The 23,158-nt window shown below is 36.6% G+C and overlaps 1 protein-coding gene and 1 long non-coding RNA gene across 8 annotated transcripts in view; both read left to right on the forward strand.

The window, feature by feature from the left end:
* Positions 1-23,158, forward strand: part of ITGB3BP (integrin subunit beta 3 binding protein) — a 90,486-nt gene that overhangs the window by 3,872 nt on the left and 63,456 nt on the right. For 6 of the 7 annotated variants that reach the window (XR_014052696.1, XR_014052695.1, XR_014052694.1 and 3 more), the window contains exon 2: positions 16,656-16,698. Coding sequence is in view for 3 of the 7 variants with exons in the window: in XM_081486616.1 (XP_081342742.1) it covers positions 16,656-16,698 (43 nt within the window). In the remaining 4 variants the exon portion in view is untranslated. Of the gene's footprint in view, positions 1-16,655; positions 16,699-18,344; positions 18,582-18,908; positions 18,947-23,158 lie in introns of those variants that run through there. The other variant, XM_081486617.1, reaches the window with a different exon arrangement.
* Positions 488-4,299, forward strand: LOC145505007 (uncharacterized). Its single transcript, XR_014052704.1, has 2 exons — positions 488-599; positions 1,741-4,299. It is a non-coding gene; the product is annotated as an uncharacterized LOC145505007 (long non-coding RNA).

Consider the following 23,158-nt stretch of genomic DNA (forward strand, 5'->3'; position numbering starts at 1 on the left):
TCCATGGAATCGCAAAAAGTTGGACAAAACTGAGCGACTTTCATTTCACTTCACTTCCCTTCAGGTTTTTCATAGCTTTTCGTCCAAGGAGCAAACATCTTTTAATTTCATGGCTGCAGTCACCATCTGCAGTGATTTTGGAGCCCAAGAAAATAAAGTCTGTCACTGTTTCCATTGTTTCCCCATCTATTTGCTAAATGCAAAGTAACACAAGGTGGGAGGAGGAACATCTGAAGCAAATAGGAATTGATGTGAAAGTGGAAAGATTTACAGAAATAATAACCTACATTTGTTGAATATGTAATTATGATTTGGATACTGTGATTAACTATCTACCTACATTTTTTCATTGAATCCTAAAAAAGACCTTGGGAGGTAGGTGCTGCTGTTATCTCTACTTTCTAGATAAGAGAGCTTAGCACCTAACAACGGAGAAGGCAATGGCAACCCACTCCAGTACTCTTGCCTGGAAAATCTCATGGACGGAGGAGCCTGGTAGGCTGCAGTCCATGGGGTCGCTAAGAGTAGGACATGACTGAGCATCCTTGCTTTCACTTTTCACTTTCATGCATTGGAGAAGGAAATGGCAACCCACTCCAGTGTTCTTGCCTGGAGAATCTCAGGGACGGGAAAGCCTGGAGGACTGCCGTCTATGGGGTCGCACAAAGTTGGACACGACTGAAGCGACTTAGTAGCAGCAGCAGCAGCACCTAATAAGATATACTACACACAGGTAGCAATAAATACATTTCACTTACACCTTTAGAAGTTATGGATTATTAAAAAGGTTTTCCTTTCCCCAGAAGGAAGCAAAAAGACTCGCCTCCTTATTCTTGCACTAGAAAAAGAACCCAGTTAGCACTTATACGAAACTATGAGGATAACGTTGCAAATTCCCTGTCAAATAGGAAATCAGTGGAAACTGGTGTGTGTTTGCATAATAAGTAGTGATACTTTCTGAGCTATGCTCCTCTTCTGCTGTAGATAGTAGGGAACCCCTAAAAACTGTTAAATGTGGACCTTTTGGACACCTGTTTTCATAACATATTAACTGGTACATGTTATCTTAGGAGAGTCTGCAGTAATTATATTCTGACAATAAATACATGACCTTAAAGTTGTATAAAGCTATATATATATATATATATATATGTATATATATATATACATACGTATATGTATAAAGTTCATATATACCAGCTTCACTGACTTAATTTTGGCAAAGTGATTTAAGATGAAATTAATGGTTAAATAATGCAAAAGTACTTCAGTAGAGGATCTCCATAAATGTTAGGAAATTTTTAGTTTTCAACATGGTTAAAGTGCAGGTTCACAAATAATGGTGCAAAAAGTTATCTTGGTAAGTTACATGTAAAAGTGATACGGTTTTTGAGTTATGTTGAGATGATAACTTTTTGATATGAGCTTGGCATTTTTGACATGGGATTGTGTGATCTGTCTCTTTTCTAATTTATTTGAACCTTGACATGGAAAAAATATAACAAGTAATTGTTGGAATATACATGGCCTAAATTAATGTAAAGTAAGTATAACAGTAATGTCCCATAACAATAGAGTGGATGGGTGAATCTTAAAAACATACCGGATGAGAGAGCCAATTTGTAGAAGATTACATATAGCATATTATCTTTATAAAGCTTCAAAGTGAAAGTGAAAGTCGCTCATTTGTGTCTGACTCTTTGTGACCCCATGGACTATACAGTCCATGGAATTCTCCAGGCCAGAATACTGGACTGGGTAGCCTGTCCCTTCTCCAGGGGATCTTCCCAACCCAGGGATCAAACCCAGGTCTCCCGCATTGTAGGCGGATTCTTTACCAGCTGAGCCACAAGGGAAGCCCTTATAAAGCTTAAGAACAAGCAAAAAACTATAGTTGAGGATTCTGTATGTTTATGATAAGTTTATTTAGAGAAGAAAAACAGAGAAATGATAAATACAAAACTTAGTTTAATGGTAGCCTTTCTGGGGAAAGCAGACGGATTAGAGAAAGCACATATAGGTGTACCCATCCATATTGGTAGTGGTGTAGTTCTTAAGTTGTATGGTGAGTTTATGGGTGTTTATTTTCACAGTATGCTTCATAAATAAATCATTCTATATGTATTCTTTAGTGTCAAATACTAAAAATGTTTTTTAAAAATTTAGGAACTAATCATCTTGAATTACAGTCTCAATAACTATAGTTTTCTCTGCCTTCTCTTTGGTCATATAAGGCAGATGCTATCTTGGAACTGGGAAAACAAATGCATTGGATAAATGCTGTTCCTGATTTCATCAGGCTAATCATCATCCCTTTCAACTTTGCTTCTCTCCTGTGTACATTATAAAATTAGTGGCATCATTATTTCTCCACCTACTTTGAAACCTTAATGATTTTTTTGTTTTTTAATTTGAAGACTTTGAAATAAGACAAACCAGGGTTTGAGTCTTGATTCTGCTACTTTGCCAACTGTGACACTTAGATTGTTACTCATTGATCTCATGGATTAGTATACTTATTCAATAAATATTAATTGAATGATTAAGTTGCTACTTTAAAGAGATTTCATCTTGTATAGACAAATTTCAGACCATCTTTATGTTTGGATAATACTAAAAGTCAAATTATTATTTGCATAATACTAAAAGTCATTTCATCTTTGGGACAGATGAAAATGGGAAATACTTCCTCTGTCCCAAAGGAAAGATCTTTGGAGTACACATTAGATATGTTAAGATTGAAAGAGCAATGGCCCCTGAATGGCTCACAAACAGTCTGGCAGTCAGAAGCACTTTACAAGGAGAGGCACACTCTGATAATGAACATGCCGAGGGGGCTCCCTTGGACTTGAGGCATCCAATTCTAATTTCCCCTTACAGGAGAACTGGAGAAGGAGATGGCGACCTACTCCAGTATTCTTGCCTGGTGAATTTCATGGACCAAGGAGCCTGACGGGCTACAGTCCATGGGATCACAAAGAGTCAGACATGACTCAGCGACTAACACTTACTTATACTTTAAAGTCAAACATAGTTTTGTGATAGCTCTTTCTATGAATAATCAAATCCCCTTTTAAGTGCTTCCCCTGCCCCATTATATCTTTTCCTTTTTAAAGATTCCTAGTATTACTTGCTTAGTCTTTCTAATTAGTGTGGATTATTATACTAATTCAGACAAGGACATTCCATCTGTTCCTGTGAGAATTAATTTTATTCTGTTCCAAACTGTAGACTGAGTTAAGGTTATAGTTGGAATACTTTTAGTATTGGAGGAAACTATTTTAAACAGTATTTCTGTGGGGTCCATTCTGATGACATATTCATGAAAATTGATGAGTTTCTCTGAGAGAATGTTAAAATATGCTTTATATTCCTTGATAAAGAAGATTGAGTCCAGGAAGCCCCACATGTCCCAAATCTGTGTGTGCTCAAGTCCCTTATATAAAATGGCTTAGTAAAGTGGAAACAGTTGGCCCTCTGTATCCACGGGTTTTCTATCCGCAGATTCAACCAACCGTGGATGAAAATCTTGACCACAGATGTGAAACCCATTAATATGGAGGGTTGACTGTATATTTATTGAAAAAAATCTGAGTATAAGTAGACTAGTACAGTTCAAACCCATATTATTCAAGGGTCAACTGTATATATTTTTTGCTTGTAACTTCTTGAATAGACGCAAGTGTTTAAAGCAAGAATTATAATACTTATTGTGAGTTTTATAACGTTTATATGTTTAATAGTATAGCACAAAGGACAGAGTGAATGGACAGTAGCACTGTAAGATTCTTACATTTTTGTAAAGTTGTACTGTATTAACTCTAAATGAACTGTGATGTGTTAAAAAGGTATATTATAGTTCCCAGAGTAACTAATAAAAAATAGAAAGATAATACATAACTAAAAAAATACAAAAAAAAAAACAGTAGAAGAATTGAAGTGGTATAATAAAAATATCTAATCTAAAGAAGGCAGCAAAGGAAGATCAGAGGGAAAAAACAAAAGAGACAGACAGAAAACAGGTAGCAAAATGTAGACCCAACTGTATAATAATTCCATTAAGTCTAAGTGCGGTAAAGACACCAATGAAAAGATTGAGAATATCAGACTAGATTTAAAGATATATATATATATGTATATCCCAACTCATTTAATCCTAGTAACACAGATAGCACCCTAATCAGAAACCAAAATACAAAAAAAGAATTGTAAGAAAATTGCTGGCTGATGTATTCTTTTTCATGAATGTAGAATCAACTCAAAATTTAAGACTTGAAGGTAATACTTAGCGCCATAAAACTCTTGAAGAAAACGTAGGCCATAAACTCCATAACGTTGGTCTTGCCAATGATCTTTTGGATCTGACACTGAAAGCAAAGGCATTAACAGCAAAAATAAGTGGGACAACATCAAAATAAAAAGTTTCTGCACAGAAAAAGCTTCTTCATCAACAAAATGAAAAGGCAGTCTGCAGAATGGGAGAAAGTATTTGCAAATTATGTATCTGATAACGGATTAATATCCAAAATATACAAAGAACTCCTACAACTCAAAAGCAAAAAAAGAAAATGAAAACCAATCAGATTAAAAAATGGGCAGAGGATCTGACAAAACATTTTTTCTGGAGAAGACATACAGATGGCCAACAGGTACATGAAAAGGTGTTCAGCATCACTAACAAAATGCAAATCAAAACCGCAATGAGATATCACCTCACACCTGCTAGAATGGCTCTTATCAAAAAGATAAGAGATAACAAAAGCTGGTGAGAATGTGGAGAAAGGGGAACCTGGACACTGCTAGTGGGAATCTAAATTGGTGCAGCCACTATGGAAAGCAATAAGGAGTTTCCTCAAAATATAGAACTCCTATGTGATCCAGCAACTCCATTTCTGAGTGTTTATCTGAAGGAAATAAAAACACTAACTCAGAAAGATACATGTACCCCCATGTTCATTACAGCATTATTTACAATAACGAAGTATCCACCAGTGGTTGAATGGATAAAGAAAATCTGGTGTGTGTGTGTGTTTGTGTGCATTATATGTGTGTGTGTGTATATATATATATTATACAACCATAACAAGAAAATCCTGCCACTTGCAATATGGATGGCATCTTGAGGCCTTATGCTAAATGAAATGTCAGAAAGATAAAGGTTAATACCATATAATCTCACCTATATTCGGAATCTTTAAAAAGAACGAACTCGTGGAAAAAGGTAAGACTTGTGTTTACTAGAGATGGGGGATGGGGAGGAAAGAATTGAAGGAAAGTGGTCAAAAAGTACAGACTTCTAGTTATGAAATAAATTAACTGCTAGGAATGTAATGTACAGTGTGGTACTATAGTTAATAATACTATATTGTATGTTTGAAAGTTGCTAAGAGAGTAGTCAAGCGGGCCTTAGAATGCAAAGTCAATTGGGCCATAGGAAACATCACTACAAACCAAGCTAATGGAGATAATGGAATTTTCAGTTGAGCTGTTTCAAATCCTAAAAGATGATGCTGTTAAAGTGCTGCACTCAATATGCCAGCAAATTTGGAAAACTCAGCAGTGGCCACAGGACTGGAAAAGATCAGTTTTCATTCCAATCCCAAAGAAAGGCAATATCAAAGAATGTTCAAACTACCACACAATTGCACTTATCTCACATGCTAGCAAAGTAATGCTCAAAATTCTCCAAGCCAAGCTTCAGCAGTATGTGAACTGGAACTTCCAGATGTTCAAGCTGAATTTAGTAAAGGCAGAGGAGCTGGAGATCTAATTGCAAGCATCTATTGGATAATCGAAAAAGCAGGAGAGTTCCAGAAAAACATCTGCTTTATTGACTACACCAAAGCCTTTGACTGTATGGATCACAACAGACTGTGGAAAATTCTTCAAGGGATAGGAATACCAGACCACCTTACTGCTTCCTGAGAAATCTGTATGCAGGTCAAGAAGCAACAGTTAGAAACAGGTATGGAACAACATACTGGTTCCAGATTGGGAAAGGAGTATGTCAAGGCTGCATATTGTCACCCTGCTTATTTAAATTATATGCAGAGTACATCATGCAAAATGCCAGGCTGGAGGAAGCACAAGCTGGAATCAAGATTGCCGGGAGAAATATCAATAACCTCAGATACACAGATGACACCATCCTTACGGCAGAAAGTAAAGAACTAAAGAGCCTCTTGATGAAAGTGAAAGAGGAGAGTGAAAAAGTTGGCTTAAAGCTCAACATTCAGAAAACGAAGATCATGGCATCTGGTCCCATCTCTTCATGGCAAATAGGTGGGGAAACAGTGGAAACAGTGACAGACTTTTATTTTGGGGGGGCTCCAAAATCACTACAGATGGTGACTGCAGCCATGAAATTAAAAGGCGCTTACTCCTTGGAAGGAAAGTTATGACCAACCTAGACAGCATATTAAAAAGCAGAGACATTAATTTGTTAACAAAGGTCTATCTAGTCAAGGTTATGGTTTTTTCAGTATTCATGTATGGATGTGAGAGTTGGACTATAAAGAAAGCTGAGCGTTGAAGAATTGATGCTTTTGAACTGTGGTGTTGGAGAAGACTCTTGAGAGTCCCTTGGACTGCAAGGAGATCCAACCAGTCCATTCTAAAGGAGATTGGTCCTGGGTGTTCATTGGAAGGACTGATGTTGAGGCTGAAACTCCAATATTTTGGCCACCTGATGTGAAGAGCTGACTCATTTGAAAAGACCCTGATGGAAAAGATTGAAGGCCGGAGGAAAAGGGGACAACAGAGGATGAGATGGTTGGATGGCATCACCAACTCGATGGATATGAGTTTGGGTAAGCTCCAGGAGTTGGTGATGGACAGGGAGGCCTGGCATGTTGTGGTTCATGGGGTTGCAAAGAGTCAGACACAACTAAGTGACTGAACTGAACTGATGTTGAAGCTGAAACTCCAATATTTTGGCCACCTGATGCAAAGAGCTGACTCATTTGAAAAGACCCTGATGCTGGGAAAGATTGAAGGTGGGAGGAGAAGGGGACAACAGAGGATGAGATGGTTGGATGGCATCACTGAATCAATGGACATGAGCTTGAGTAAACTCCGTGAGTTGGTGATGGACAGGGAGTCCTGGCATGCTGCAATCCATGGGGTTGCAAAGAGTTGGACATGACTGAGCGACTGAACTGAACTGAAGCTTTGGTGGTTGGTAATGGACAGGGAAGCCTGGCGTTCTGCAGTCCATGGAGTCGCCAAGTTGGACATGACTGAGTGACTTAATTGAAATGAGGAGAGTAGCCCTCAAAGTTCTCATCACAAGAAAAAAAATTATAAATGTGTGTGGTGATGGGTTTTAACTAGACTTACTATGATGATCATTTCACAGTGTATACATACATTGAATCATTTCGTTGTATATCTGAAATTAATGTATTTCAATTGTTGAATTATTGTTCAATTATTGAAATTAATTGTATGTCGAAGAAATTTCCTGACTTTGATGATTGTATTGTGATTATGTAAGAGAATATTCTTTTTCTTAGAAAAACACCCAGAAATATTTTTGGATAAAGGTATACAGGGTCTCTAACATTTCCAGTAGATCATAAAAAAGATTTTGCATTGTATATGTATGTGTTTGTGTTTGTTTATATAGAGAATGGTAAAGCAACTGGGACAAAATGTAATAAATATTAAAGTCTGGGTAAAGGATAACAAAAGCTGTTATTCCTAGAATTTTTTTTTTTTTTTTTTTTTAGTGCTGAGGTCTATAGCATTAGATTATATGGACTTGATTGGATTAGATGATTCCCTTCTTGTCTGCCTGCAATGTGGGAGACCCAGGTTCCATCCCTGTGTTGGAAAGATCCCCTGGAGAAGGAAATGGCAGCCCACTCCAATATTCTGCCTGGAAAATCCCATGGACAGAGGAGCCTGGCAGGCTACAGTCCCTTGCGTCTCAAAGAGTCGGACATGACTAGCGACTTTCAGTTTCATAGTTGTTTTACAATATTGTGTTGGTTTCTGTTGTACAACAAAGTAAATCAGCTTTGTGTATGCATATACATATATCGCCTCCCTCTTGGGCTTACCACCCACCCCTACTCCATCCCACCCACCTGGGTTCACTGTAGAGCATCAAGCTGAGCTCCCTGTGCTGTACTGCAGGTTCCTGGTACAGATGAACCTAGAATGTTTTTAACTTTAAAATATATAAAAATTAAGTTACCCCTCAAACAAGACCAATATTGTTGTATGCAAAAACAGACCTTAAAAAGTGAAAGTTTTGAGGCAGGAGTTTTTATAGGGAGAAGGCAATGGCAACCCACTCCAGTCCTCTTGCCTGGAAAATCCCATGGACGGAGGGGCCTGGTAGGCTGCAGTCCATGGGGTTTCGAAGAGTCGGACATGACTGAGCGACTTCACTTTCACTTTCAAACTGCTCATCAAATTGTTTTTTAACTTGCTCTGTAACAAGAGAAGCCAGTGCGATGAGAAGCCCTCTTGCCACAGCTAGAGAAAGTCCATGAGCATCATTGAAGACCCAGTGTAGCCATAAACAAATAAATAGAAATAAACATTAAAAAATGCTAATGGATGGGTTAAACAGTAAATTAGACACAATTAAAGAAAGAATTTTAAACTAGAAGATTGACCTGAAGAAGTTGCCCAAAAAGTAACATAGAGATCAATGATAAGAAATAGATGTTTAGAGATATGGAAAATGGAATAAAAAATCTAAGGTTTCTTCTAGAGGGAGTCCTAGAAAGGTAGAATCAAGGAGAATCAGTATTTGGAGAGATTATGGCTTAGATTTTTCCAGAACTGATAAGGTACAAATCCACACAGGAGACTGACTTAGATACAAATCCACATGGTTGTGTGCCTAGTTGCTCAGTCATACTGTATGACTCTTTGTGACCCTTTGGACTATAGCCCTCCAGGCTCCTCTGTCCATGTGATTTTTCAGACAAGAATACTGGAGCGGGTTGCCATTTTTCTTCAGAAGATTTTTCCAACCCAGGGATCAAACTCGTGTCTCCTGTGTCTCCTCCATTGCGGGCAAATTCTTTTCCCTATGAGCTATTCAGGGAAGCCCAATTCTTTATCAATCTTTTGATAAAGAAGCTTTTGACACTGTAAACATGTTGCCCAATAACTGATTACAGTTTGGGCCAGTTTTATCGTGAAGAATAGCAAGGTTAGTCATTTATTTAGTTACTTTCACATGGTAACCATATTTCTATGTGCATTGGAGTGATAGTCCCACTTACCCATACTGTAATAGTGAATTATTATATGACCTCTGTGAATGTTGAACACAAAAGAGCATAAACTTGAATGAAAGGGAGAATGCAAAAGAGAGATAGGAGATTCTTATTCCTTCTTTGCTCATTCCCATACATAGAATGAAAAATACATCATTTTAGATTTCTTAATTTATATCTTAAGAGTCACATGGGATGTGAATTTGGCCATTGTCTTTAATCAAAGGATTTCTAAGAGTCTCATAAGCATATTCCACAATCCCTTAAACACTCTTCATGTAGTTGTAGCTGGCAATAATATCTCCATTATACAGAGGAGTAAATGGAAGCACTGTATACCAAATGGTATTTTTATATCCATTCAGAAATGTCTTACTGGTTTACAGGCCAGTATTATTATCAACTTTATGAAGCTTAGTGAGATTATGTGATTTGCGCAACCTTAGAAGAAGAATTTGGCATAACATCAAGGCTCCCTGAGTCTTATCTGCCTTACTAATTTTATCTCCTCCCCACACATACACACACTTACCCTTAGCTCTGCTACTTAAATCATATTTAATCCAATGTTTTAAAATTCCTTAAAGGGATGATGGATTACAGTTAGTCACGATTGTGGTTACTTATGAGGGAGAAAAAAAGGCTGAACAGGGTGGGACAAAAGAAAGTTTTGGGGGAATAGATGACACACATCTCCCATCCAAGTTCTAACCAGGTTGGACCCTGGTGAGCTTCTGAGGTCAGTTGAGATTGGGCGCATTCAGGGTGGTATGGCCATAGACAGATGACAAACTTCTATTTGTGCATCCTGGGTGATGGTTACTAGTGTGGTTGCCTTAAAATAATCCATTAAGCAGTATATCTGTTTAATGTCAAAAAAGAGAAAGTCCTGTAAGGGAACCTTAAGTCATATAGCTTCATGAATCTATCATTCATGATAGATAAAAGTATCATTCCTGGTTCTTAATTAAAATTCAAATGATAGTTTATTTTTTTCTAGAACAACTTTTAAAAAAAATATTGTAACTGCTATTGGTAATCAGTTGAGTTCAGTTCAGTCGCTCAGTCATGTCTGACTCTTTCCGACCCCATGAACCGCAGCACGCCAGGCCTCCCTGTCCATCAGCAACTCCCGGAGTTTACCCAAACTCATGTCCATCGAGTCGGTGATGCCATCCAACCATCTCATCCTCTGTCGTCCCTTTCTCCACCGGCCTTCAATCTTTCCCAACATCAGGGTCTTTTCAAATGAGTCAGCTCTTTGCATCACGTGGCCAGAATATTGGAGTTTCAGCTTTAACATCAGTCCTTCCAATGAATACCCAGAACCTATCTCCTTTAGGATGGACTGGTTGGATCTCCTTGCAGTCCGAGGGACTCTCAAGAGTCTTCTCCAACACCACACTTCAAAAGCATCAATTCTTTGGCGCTCAGCTTTCTTTATAGTCCAACTCTCACATACATACATGACTCCTGGAAAAACCGTAGCCTTGACTAGATGGACCTTTGTTGACAAAGTAATGTCTCTGCTTTTTAATATGCTGTCTAGGTTGGTCATAACTTTCCTTCCAAGGAGTAAGCGTCTTTTAATTTCATGGCTGCAGTCACCATCTGCGATGATTTTGGAGTCCCAAAAATAAAGTCAGCCACTGTTTTCCCATCTATTTGCCATGAAGCAATGGGACCAGATGCCATGATCTTAGTTTTCTGAATGTTGAGCTTTAAGCCACCTTTTTCACTCTCCTCTTTCACTTTCATCAAGAGGCTCTTTAGTTCTTCTTTGCTTTCTGCCATAAGAGTGGTGTCATCTGCATATCTGAGGTTATTGATATTTCTCCCGGCAATCTTGATTCCAGCTTGTGCTTCCTCCAGCCCAGCGTTTCTCATGATGTACTCTGCATATAATTTAAATAAGCAGGGTGACAACATACAGCCTTGATGTACTCCTTTTCCTATTTGGAACCAGTCTGTTGTTCCATGTTCAGTTCTAACTGTTGCTTCCTGGCTTGCATACAGATTTCTCAGGAGGCAGGTCAGGTGATCTGGTATTCCCATCTCTTTCAGAATTTTCCACAGTTTATTGTGATCCACACAGTCAAAGGCTTTGGCATAGTCAATAATGCAGAAATAGATGTTTTTCTAGAACTCTCTTGCTTTTCTGATGATCCACCAGATGTTGGCAGTTTGATCTCTGGTTCCTCTGCCTTTTCTAAAACCAGCTTGAACATCTGGAAGTTCACGGTTCACGTACTGTTGAAGCCTGGCTTGGAGAATTTTGAGCATTTCTTTGCTAGCGTGTGGGATGAGTGCAATTGCATGGTAGTTTGAGCATTCTTTGACATTGCCTTTCTTAGGGATTGGAATGAAAACTGACCTTTTCCAGTCCTGTGGCCACTGCTGAGTTTTCCACATTTGCTGACATTGAGTGCAGCACTTTCACAGCATCATCTTTTAGAATTTGAAATAGCTCAACTGGAATTCCATCACCTCCACTAGCTTTGTTTGTAGTGATGCTTCCTAAGGCCCACTTGACTTCACATTCCAGGATGTCGGACTCTAGGTGAGTGATCACACCATCGTGATTATCTGGGTCTTGAAGATCTTTTTTGTATACTAAAACTCATGCACTTGTTCCCTTCTGATGAATTGTTTTCATTTGCCAAGTCATGTCTGATTCTTTTCAACCTCATGGACTGTAGCACACCAGGCTCCTCTGTTCATTAAATTTTCTAGGCAAGAATACTGGAGTGAATTACTATTTCCTTCTCCATGGGCTCTTCCTGAATCAGGGATCCAATCCGTGTCTCCTGCATTGGAAGGCGGATTCTTTACTACTGAGCTACCAGGGAAGCCCTCTGATGAATTAGAGAATCCTAATCAGGATATTACCATGTGGTAAGCTAAATAAAATAGTGGAAGATGGTCGTAAAGATTAATATGGCTAATTCTACACAGTTACTCTCTTTACCTGTTGATATAAAACTATATATCTTTATCTTTCTTAAATTCTCAGCAGCAGTAATGCTGGTAGCAAACAGAATTTTGATCCCAGTGAATCTAAACCTAGTACACCTAAAGCTGGACTTATATTCAAATTGTGGGCACAGGTGTAGATTTGCGTTAAGGTAGAAATGAAAAAAAAACCAGTAGAAATTAAGGAGTTACCCATAAGAGGGATGTAATTAGGAAATAATAGGTGAGATGTAATTAGTATGTAGTGAGGCTTCCCTGGACACTCAGTGGTAAAGAATCTGCCTGCTAGTGCAGGAGACACATATTTGATCCCTGGGTCAAGAATATACTTGAGAAGGAAATGTCAACCCACTCCAGTATTCTTGCCTGGGAAGTCCTATGGACAGAGGAGCCTGGCAGGCTACAGTTCATGGGCTCATGAAAGAGTCTGACATGACTTAGTTAAAGTGTAATTCTGTGGCATTTAAGTACAGGTAACCCTTGAGTAATTTGGGGATTAAGGACACCAGTTATAGTCCATTTATAGCTTTACAGTCAGCATTGAGTATCCCTTGTTCCACATGCATGGATTCAACCAACTGGTTTGTGTAGTACTACAGTATGTATTTGTTGGAAAAATAAAACTCGAGTATAGGTGGATCCTCACGGTTCAAACTCATGGTGTTCAAGAATCAACTGTACATTCACATTGTTGTACAGCTGTCACTATCATTCATTTCCAAAGCTTTTTTTTATCTTGCAGAACTGAAATTTTCTGTCTGTTGAACAGTAACTCCCTATTCACCTCTCCTCCCAGCTCCTGGTGACTATATATTTTCTGTCTTTATGAATTTGACGGCTTTAAGCACCTCACTTGAATGGAATTATATAGTATTTGTCCCTTTTTGATTGGCTTATTTCACTTGCATAATGTCTTCAAGGTTCATGCATGTTGTAGCATGTGGAATTTCATTCCCTTTAAGGCTGAATAATATTCCCTTGTGTGTGTGTGTGTGTGTGTGTGTGAGATTGTGTGTATACACACAGATATATATATATATGCCAAATTTATTTTACTTATTCCTCTGTCCACAGACACTTGTACTGCTTTCACCTTTTGGCTATTGTCAGTAATGCTGTTATGAACATGAATGTACAGATGTGTTCCTACTTTCAGTTCTTTTGGGTATATGTTCAGAATTGGGATTGCTGGATTATATGTTAATTCTATGTTTAATGTTTTGAGGAACTGCCAAACTATTTCCATAGCAGCTGTACTATTTTATAGTCCTATCAGCATAAGAGTTCCAGTTCTGCATCCTGGCAAACCCTTATTTTCTGGGTTTTTTTTTGGGGGGTGGAGTGGGGTTGATGGTAGTCATCCTAATGGTTGTGAAGTGTTATCTTGTGGTTCTGATTTGCATTTCCCTAATATTATTGATGTTGAGCATCATTTCTTGCATTTTCCAGCCACTTATATACATCTTTTTTGGAGAAATGTCTATTTGAGTTCTTTGCCTGTTTTGATGTGCCCCTTTTTTAAAACCAGTGAAAGGGAAAGTCGCTCTGTCGTGTCCGACTCTTTGCGACCCCATGGTCTGTCTAGGCCAGAATACTGGAGTGGGTAGCCTTTCCCTTCTCTAGGAGATCTTCCCAACCCAGGAATCAAACTGGGGTCTCCTGCATTGCAGGCAGATTCTTTACCAACTGAGCTATCAGAGAAGCCCTAATAAAACCAGGTTCGATTCCTGGGTCCAGAAGATCCACTGGAGAAGGGATAGGCTACCCGCTCCAGTATTCTTTGGCTTCCCTTGTGGCTCAGCTGGTGAAGAATCCACCTGCAATGCAGGAGACCTGGGTTCAATCCCTGGCTTGGGAAGATCCCCTGGAGAAGGGAAAGACTTCCACTCCAGTATTCTGTCTGGCCTGGAAAATTCCACGGACTGTATAGTCCATGGGGTCACAAAGAGTCAGACACGACTGAGCAACTTTCATTTTTTTTAAAACCAAGGTAGTAACCACAAGAGATGCTTATTTATTACTTTATAGAACTACCAGAGATAGATCACTTTTAATTGCTAATTACTACAGGTAGCAGATGAGTTAATAATTTTGGAAAATATTTGTATATATAAACATATAATCAAGTTTTGCCTGTCCTTTGTGCATTTCATCCATCTCTTTCTCTCTGTTTCTGTTAACACAATCCTAATCCATTTAACATCATTTCATGTTTGTGCTACTGTTGATTTTTTCAAAAAGGTAAAGGCATTTAGTGGGTGCTTAATTTAATAATTTATATCTTGACACTGGGCCCAGTTCTAACAGAATGGTAAAAATAGATGGTCATAAATTCCTCTAGTAGTTTGCTCTTCTTTACCTCTTCTTTAGCACCTCCCCCTCAATTCAACAAGGATTTATTGGAATGTGAAATCTGAGTTTCCCTGAGATTGTGTGGTATTGGGTAAATCACACCAAGTCTTCCCTGTTGGATGAACCAAGTAATCTCTTAGGTCCCTCCTAGTCTTGTCTGGTAAATGTCTTTATGATTTTTGTAAATATTACCAGCTTTTGGTCATTAGATGCCTGAATTATCTGAAAACCACATTACCCACAATAAACCATGTTTTTAGATTCTCACTGAAGAGAGGGGAAGATAACAGTCTAACTCAGATCACTTTCTTATTTACTATCATATATCTCCTTGGGCTGCTTAGATCAGCCTCAGACCTAACGAGAAACCTTTTAAATACAAGCATTTAGTTTTCTAAGAGTTAGCCATCACTCATAAAGCAATATAGTATTTTGAGCAGTTAATGTCAGGGTGGGGTTTGTTTACTTCTGAAAAGTTGTATTGCATCTTAACAGCGTGTAAAAACAAAGGCTAAAACTGTACTGTGTACTTTTAGTTTTTGATTTCTACTTTTGAAGTTTTATGGGCTTCACTTATGGCTCAGCTGGTAAAGAATCTGCCTTCAATGCCAGGGACCTGGGTTAGATCCCTGTGTTGGGAAGATCCCCTAGAGAAGGGAAAGGCTACCCACTCCAGTATTCTGGCCTGGACAATTCCATGGACCATATAGTCCATGGGGTTGCAAAGAGTCGGACATGACTGAGCAACTTTCATTTTCACTTTCACTTTGAAGTTTTATAAATACAAAAACGTCTCACACACCTGAATAGGGTAATATATATTCCAAAACTAAATATGTGTACTTTTTTGAATTAAGTGCCATTTTTATTTGTTCATACCTCTGTTCTCTTGCTTCATTGAGAATTCACATTAAATTGATTTCAAGTGGACTTCTAAAAGGTATGAGTAATTCTTTAAACCAATTGAGTTAATCTTAAGAAATAATGTTATGTGTTAGGCTAATGTAGATATAATAGCAAAATTAAGTGAACTATTTTAGATAAACTTTTGCATTTAACATTTATTGCTGAGTAGTTTTTATAAATTGTCTATTTCTTCTATTCTTGCTCCTGTCACTTGTTCGAAATTCAGTAGTCATTTATGAATAGTCATTTTCTAGGATCTATAAATTTTGTTTTGTTTTCTGTAATACAAGCTATAATACATTTTTTTCTTTATGCTCAAATTCTCTAATATTTTAAGTAATTTAATTTCTTTTTCTCAGAGATTAAGAAGATACTTTTAATGCTGCATTTGCACTGAGAAAACTAGTTTTAATTTATATTGACCTTTTTCTCCTTTGAGCATTTAGTCTGCTTTCAATAAAATGTTGATGACTGCTCTTTAGAAGACAGCTGTACGAAATAAAGTATTATAAATATTCAGCTTTCCTTTCTAAGCTTTGTCACCAACAGCTGGGCATCCAGTTTAGCAGAACAGATTTTGCACAGAGAGAGCCTGGCATGTTCCTGAATCAGTATAGTGAAGGAGACAAAAAAGTAGTTTCTTATGGATTGGGGACTTATAAAGACATAGAGCATCTGTTCCTCAGTTAAGTCATAGTCTGGTTGCACTGAATCATGTTTAAAGCTAGAATAATGTGTAAAACTTTTTCACCTTGCTCATACCTTTATTTTAATATCTAGTATATTATTTTTGCAAATAAAATACTTTCAACATCTCCACTGAAGGTATGTAAATGGTTTTGCTCTTATCTATAATTTTTCGTTAGTGATATTTTAAAACACAAAGATATTAATTTTTTACTAAGATTATTTTATTATATAACTTTAATGTTTGAATTGTATGATAGTGCATATATATATACAACTCATATATAAAAATCCATTTAAATATTTAATTATGATTTCATCTTGATATATGCTATTAAAAAAAGTTTCCTCATTGTGAAAATTGCTTTCTTCATAGGTATTCTACTTTAGTTGGTGAAAATAACTTAAAATGGAATCTTTGTTTATACAGATTACTCTTAAATACTTGGCTACTTGAAGCATATTAAATTAAGATGTCTTTAAATATTTTGTTTGCAGTGTTAAAAGATCACTGAAATTGGACGGTCTGTTAAAAGCAAATGTAAGTATTTACTTGTGAGTTTGTAGTTGCATAATAACATAGTAAGGTTGTATTTTTATTTTTTTAACAACTAATTTTCTCTTATACTAAATGTAAAAAGTATCAGAAACTCCTATGACATAATTGTTATTGGCACACCATTTTCTATATATAAAATTTGTACTATATGGAAATTCCTGGCAGGTTTGAGATTTTTATTTAAGGGACAAATTATTTAGAAGCCTTAATGAAATAATTTAGTAGAAAAAAATGCTTTGCAACTTAAATGCAGATAAATAAAGATGGAACAGTGACAGTGCTTTAATCTACATTCTATATCCTGCTAAGTTGAAATAAAACATTAACAACATTTTTATATCAAAAAGGTAACTACCCCTTCACCTCACTGACATGATTAAACATAAAATACCAGCACTGTAATAACTTTCACCATGGTTGTCACAATAAGAATAAAATTGTACTGTTGCTGTTATGTTTTATAAATCTTGTCATAGCACGTTCCCAATACCAGCATATCATGACATATGCTAGTTTATTATCTGTTTATTATCTTTTCATACCAACAGTGGATCTAGATACAAACACTAATACTAGGATACTTATGGCCTTAGTAATCTTAAATGCAAATAAATTGGTGAGAAAGTAAATTAAAATAAATAGCTAGTCAATAAATGGGCTCCTATATGAGATCCCATATGAGAATGCCATTTCAAGAAATAGGTTTTACATGGAATTTCTCTTCAGAAGACTCACTGGTATTTAACAATTTACCTTTTTTAAAACTTCCTAGATGCTTTTCTAAAAAATTTAAACAAAGGTGGCAAAATACTGCAATGCCACTAAAAAAATCATTAGCGGTTAATTAGCAATTTAAAACACCATTATCCAACTTGTTCTGTACAGAATGCAGCTGTGACTGTAATTTTGCATCTGTTTCTTTGGTCAGAATGGTATTTTGGTAGATGAGTAGTCCAGCTTGAAATGAAATACAATTCTTCTCTGCCCCAAGACTGTTCTTTGGGAGGTGGTAACACCATTTGAATGAAAGAGAATAGCCATTTAGGAATTCATCTTTTTCATAAAGTACAGTTGTCATGGATAGCTTTCTATCTAGCTTTTCTCCAGATTAGGATGTATCAAGGAGCCAGTAAAACAGTGAATATTCTGTATTAGAAAAATACATTGTTATATTTGGCCCAATTCTGTACCTTTAAACCAATTGACAGTACCACATGGCCACCGACTGCTAAATGCAGGTTCCTTAAATCCTAGCCAGGGCCTTCAACATTTCTATTTTCTAACCTATTTCTAATATTTATTATTATTTCTGATATTTTCAGCTTTTGTACTTTTGCCTCATCATTGATTTGCAGCTCTATCTTAGATCTAACTTTTGCTCTGGCGTTACATTTAGGCTTCTCTCCTTAGCTATATTTATGCATCTATCTACTCTAGTAATAATTTAGCCCTGAAGCAGCCTGGTTCCCAAGAATCTACCTATATGCCAGTGATTCCACTGAGGCTACCTTAGCCCATGCAAAGGAAAATCAGACATTTAAAACATTACCTATAATTCTAAGAGGACCTAATTGCTTTGAAGCTACAGAGGAACTCATAGTAACTTTGTGGTCATTTTGCCTTACCAGCATGATGCCGAAAGAAGACAACTGTGGTGTTGAAGGAAAGGAGATGGCTCTTAAATGCTAGTTGGTTGAAGTGTAGTCTGTTCATTATAAACATCTAGTGTTTCCTCTCTGAGAGATGTTTGGAACTAGCAAATCCCAGTGTTCCCAGCGTGGCTACATGAAGATATTGCTCCATGATGTTAGGGCAAGTCTGCAAAAGTAATTTTCCTTGTGATTCCCCTAATAGGAGAAATAGAGGTATGGCTCATCCCCTGTGATCTTCCATTTCATATATAGTGTATATACTACAAGTACCACTATTTGCTAGTCCTCCCAAATTGTTGATGGTAGTGAGGAGTGATGAAGGTTTTAATTTCTCATTACCTACAGTATTGGGGTTGCTCAAGTTATTACCCTTCAAACACTGTTTTTAGATGAATTTTCAAAGACAAAGTTGAATTATTTATTACAAATAATTTGAAAATTATTCATTACAAATAAACTACCAGTGGCAGTTCAGATGAATTTGTAGGGACAGCTGTAACCTGGTCATATACCTAGTCAGCTTGACCTAATCTCTTTCAGGCTACCTCAGAGAAGGAACTGGAGAGCAGATGCTGCAGGTGGGAAGAGAAGGAACATACTTCCTACCAAGGCCAACTTAATAGGCATTCTGCCAGAAGGAGTGGCAGTGCAGGTTTAGGGGAAGTTTGCTGATTTGGACATGCATACTCAGTCGAAATTACTCCATTACCATTGGTAGGATACTCCTAAGTCTGATTAGTCCCATTATCTCATCTCTCTGAGACAAGACTTTTCCTGACTCCTGAAATTAGAAAGAACATTGGATTTCAGGGCTTTAGAAAATATGACAGCTCACATTCTGTAGGCTCACTTACTGGTCTGGCTCATGTCTGCTCCTTTCTCCTCTCCTTCCCTCCTCCTCCCCTGCTTTTTTCCTTACCTTTTTATTATGGAAATTTTTGAACATACACTAAAGTAGAGACAATAATACAATAAAGTACCATGTAACCATCATCCATCTTCCAAAATTATTAACATTTTGCTAATTTTGCTTTATCTATTTCTATATATGTACGTATATATTTATGTATGTGTGTATGTATCTGTATATTTTTCCCTGGAATTTTACAAATCTCACACATGTTATTTCATTAGAATATTCTTCAGTTGCATTTTTAACAAATAATGACTTCTTTCATAACTGTAGTGCCACTATCATAACTTATAAAATAAGAAGTAACTCCTTAATAATATCTTTCACCTAGTCCATATTCACATTTCTATGGTTTTTTCAAAATGTCCTTTTATAGTTGGCTTATTAAAATCAGGATCCAAACAAGATTTCCACATTGTAATGGTTTTTATGTATCATAAGTCTTTTTTTTGCACCAAGTCTTTTAAAATCTTTTAAAATCTCACTGTTTTTCTTATAGTTTATCTTTTGGAAAAAACTGAAATGTTTTTTCCATGAAGAATGGGCCTCCATTCTTCAGTGCTGCTAGTGGGGAAGAAACCCCCTGCCAAAGCAGGAGACACAGGTTCTATCCCTGGGTCAGGAAGATCCCCTGGAGGAGAACATGGCAACCCACTTCAGTATTCCTGCCTGGAGAATCTCATAGACAGGGGAGCCTGGCAGGCTTTGGTCCATAGGGTTGCAAAGAGTCAGACATGACTGAAACGACTTAGCACACACATACAGCTAAAGGACATTTGAGTTGTTTCCACTTTTTTACTATTACAAATAATGTCGTATATAACATTCTTGTACAACATTATGAGTATGTTTTCAGTTTTCTTATATACCTTGAGTTGGAATTGTTGAGTCATATGGTGATTCTAACTTTTTGCAAAATTGCTGAACTCTTTTCTACAGCATTTTACACCCCCACTAGCAGTATGTGAGGGTTCCAGTTTATCCACATCCTTCCCAACTGTTGTTATTATCTGACTTTTTGATTCTAGCCATCCTACTGGGTGTAAAGTCCTATCCTGTTGTGGTTTTAATTTGCATTTACCTGGTAATGTTGAACATCTTTTCATGTGCTTATTGGCCATCTGTATATTTTCTTTGGAGAAATATCCATTCAAATCTTTGCCCATTTTTTAATTGGGTTGTCTTTTTCCTATTGAGTTGTAAGAATTCTTTATATATTCTCAATACTGTTACCTTATCAGATATATGATTTGCACATACTTTCATCAGTTCTGTGGATTGTCTTTCTTGATAGAATCCTTTGATACACAAAAGTTTAAAATTTTGATGAAATCCAACTTATTTTTCCTTTGTTGGCTTGTGAAATCTATGGTAATGCAGACTTCCACTATGTTTCTTTCTAAGAGTTTTATAGTTTTTAGCACATATGTTAAAAATCTAATAGATAATAGAGTTCATTTTTGACATGGTGTGATGTTAGGGGCATGTAGTTCATTTGTCCTAGCAGTGTTTGTTAAAAAGCTATTATTTCCCCCATTGAATGGCCTTAGAACTCTTACTGAAGATTAGTTGACTATAAATATATGAATTTATTTCTAGACTCTCAAATCTATTCCATTTGTCTACAGATCTGACCTTATGCCACCACCATGCTGTGTTTCAAAATAAAAAGGTTTTAATTAATATAAATTTGAAATTAGGAAATATGAGTCTTCCAACTTTGTTCTCCCTGTTGCAGAGATTGGGCTATAGTTTTCTTTTAAGGTATTCGTCTGGTTTTGCTATCAGAGTAATTCTGGTCTCATAGAATGAGTTAGGAAGTGTTCCCTGCTTTTTTATAGAATTTGAGAAGAATTGGTGTTGCTTCTTTAAATGCTGGTAGAATTAACCAGTGAAGCTCTCTGGTGCTACAGTTTTTTTTTTTCCACGAGTTTTCTGAATTAATCTTATCTCTTTACTTGCTTTTAATGTGTTCCAGTTTTCTATTTCTCCATGATTCAGTCCTGGTGGGCTGTGTATTTTGGGGAATTTGTCCATTTCATCTAGATTAGCTAATCTGTTAGCATACAATTGTTCATAGTATCCCCTTATAATCCCTTTTCTTTCTCCAAGGTTGGTTGTAGTATTGGCCCCCTCATTCCTAATTTTAGTAATTTGAATCTTATTTCTTTCTTGGTCAGTCTAGATAAAGATTTGTTGGTTTTGTTTTTTTTTCCCCAAAGAACCAACTTCTGAATTCATTGATCTTCTCTTTTTTCTTATTTTCCATTTCATTTGCTTTCTCCTTAATATTAATATTTTTTTTCTTCTAGTGTCTTTGGGTTTAGTTTATTCTTTTTTTAATTTCTTAAGATTAAAGCTTAGGTTATTGATTTGAGAGCTTTCTTCTTTTTTTAATGGAAGTGTATAAATTTTTCTCTGAGTACTACTTTCCATCCCATAAGTTTTTATATATGTTATGCTTCATTTTCAGTCTCCTCAATGTGTTTTCTAATTTCCTTTTTGACTGATTGTCTAGGAGTATGTTGTTTAATTTCCATAAATTTATTTTCCAAATGACTTTCTGTTTTTAATTTGTAATTTTATTCCATTGTGATTAGAAATTGTTCTTTATATGATTCTATTTTTTTTTCACATTTATTGAGTGTTTTTTTTTTTTTTTTTTTTTTGCTGCTTAACGTATCTTCTGTCCTGGCTAATATTACATGTGCACTTGAGAAGAATGTGTATTCTGCTATTGTTGGATGGAGGGCTCGATAGATGTGTGTTAGGTCTAATTGGTATATAGTATTGTTCAAGTCTTCTGTTTCCTTGCTGATTTTTTGTCTGGTTGGTCTTATCTATTATTGAAAATGGGACATTGAAGTTTCCAGCTATTATTTTTCTTTTTCTTCCTTCAGTCCTGTCAGTTTTTGCTCCTTGTATTTTGGGGCTCTCTTGTTAGATGTGTGTGTGTGTTTATAATTTTTTTATCTTCTTTTTTTCAGTATCAGTATGTCTCTATTCATTGAGTTTTCTTGGCGAGAAGAGGAAAGGGAAAAAGGATCAGCATAGCAGAAACATATAGTAAACGTATTGCAGAAAGGAAAGGAAGTATCCAGTACAACCAGGAATTCACACTGCTGATAGAGTCACCAAAGGTCAAGGGAGCTCAGTTTTCTGTAGTTCAGGAATGAGAAGAAGGAATCAAGGAAAGAACAAAGAGGTTCAGGCTATCCTTCCTTCCCTATAAATTCAAGAACTGTCACAAAGTTTTGGTGTCTAGTAGTAAAACATGGAATTATTAATATATTTTTCCATCTCTTATTAAACATAAATTTTGACTTAAGTTTTTTGTATCTGCATAAAAGCTCCTGACTGACTTAAATGTACATTCATCTTCCTCTCTTGGTTTCCCACCCCTTCTTTCTACATGAAAGCCTCCCATTTCTCCTCTCAATCTTGTTAATAGGAAATTAAGTAGATTTGGTTCATCCATATGCCAATGTAAGTTTTGGCATGAATCATATCAAGGAGTAGTCTTGACTAACAAGGTTTGGCACAAGGAATGACATTCCTAACGTCTTCAGGTTATTTTACACAAATCATTCAAAAGTTATGGAGACACTCAAGAATCACATGAGTATGTCTGTGTAAGGTAGGAGTCAAGCTTTTAGGAATGATCTTGTTTAAAACAGGAAATAGGGAAAGAAAAGGATGACCCAAGGCTTTCACTTTTTTCTTCTTTGTTGTTATTGTTTAGTTGCTAAGTTGTATCTGACTCTTTGTGACCCCTTGGACTATAGCCCACCGGACTCCTCTGACCATGAAATTTCCCAGGGAAAAATCCTGGAGTGAGTTGCCATTTCCTTCTCCATTTCTTCAACTTTACTGAGAT

Source organism: Giraffa tippelskirchi, chromosome 5, assembly GCF_054371585.1.
Source record: "Giraffa tippelskirchi isolate mGirTip1 chromosome 5, T2T-mGirTip1v1.2.pri, whole genome shotgun sequence".
NCBI lineage: Eukaryota > Metazoa > Chordata > Mammalia > Artiodactyla > Giraffidae > Giraffa > Giraffa tippelskirchi.